A 296-nucleotide genomic window follows, 5' to 3' on the forward strand; every position below is an offset into this window, starting at 1 on the left:
CTTCCCTCCTCTCTCTCACCCCCTCCTTCCTCTTCCCCCCCCCTATCTCCACCCCTCTTCCTAAACCCCCTCTGCCCCCACCCCCTCCCACCTCTCCCAACCCTCCACACGCTCATGACTCACCCTCTCCCCCCCCTTTCCCCCACAGAACCCCCCACCTCCGGCCCAGTGATCACGGGGGGGAGGAAAACGTACCGGGTTAATGACACAGTGGAGTTGATGTGTACTTCCAGCCCATCACGCCCGCCCGCCCATCTCTCGTGGAGGATCAACGGCCGGCCTGTGAGTGGGCGTTT

General features: G+C 63.9%; 1 protein-coding gene across 1 annotated transcript in view; it reads left to right on the forward strand.

The window, feature by feature from the left end:
* Positions 1-296, forward strand: part of LOC119589500 — a gene marked incomplete in the record, with an annotated part of 30,146 nt that overhangs the window by 23,464 nt on the left and 6,386 nt on the right. The window contains 1 exon segment of the mRNA XM_037938100.1: positions 149-282. Coding sequence (XP_037794028.1) covers positions 149-282 — 134 coding nt within the window.

Source organism: Penaeus monodon, chromosome 25 (genome assembly GCF_015228065.2).
Source record: "Penaeus monodon isolate SGIC_2016 chromosome 25, NSTDA_Pmon_1, whole genome shotgun sequence".
Classification (NCBI taxonomy): Eukaryota; Metazoa; Arthropoda; class Malacostraca; order Decapoda; family Penaeidae; genus Penaeus; species Penaeus monodon.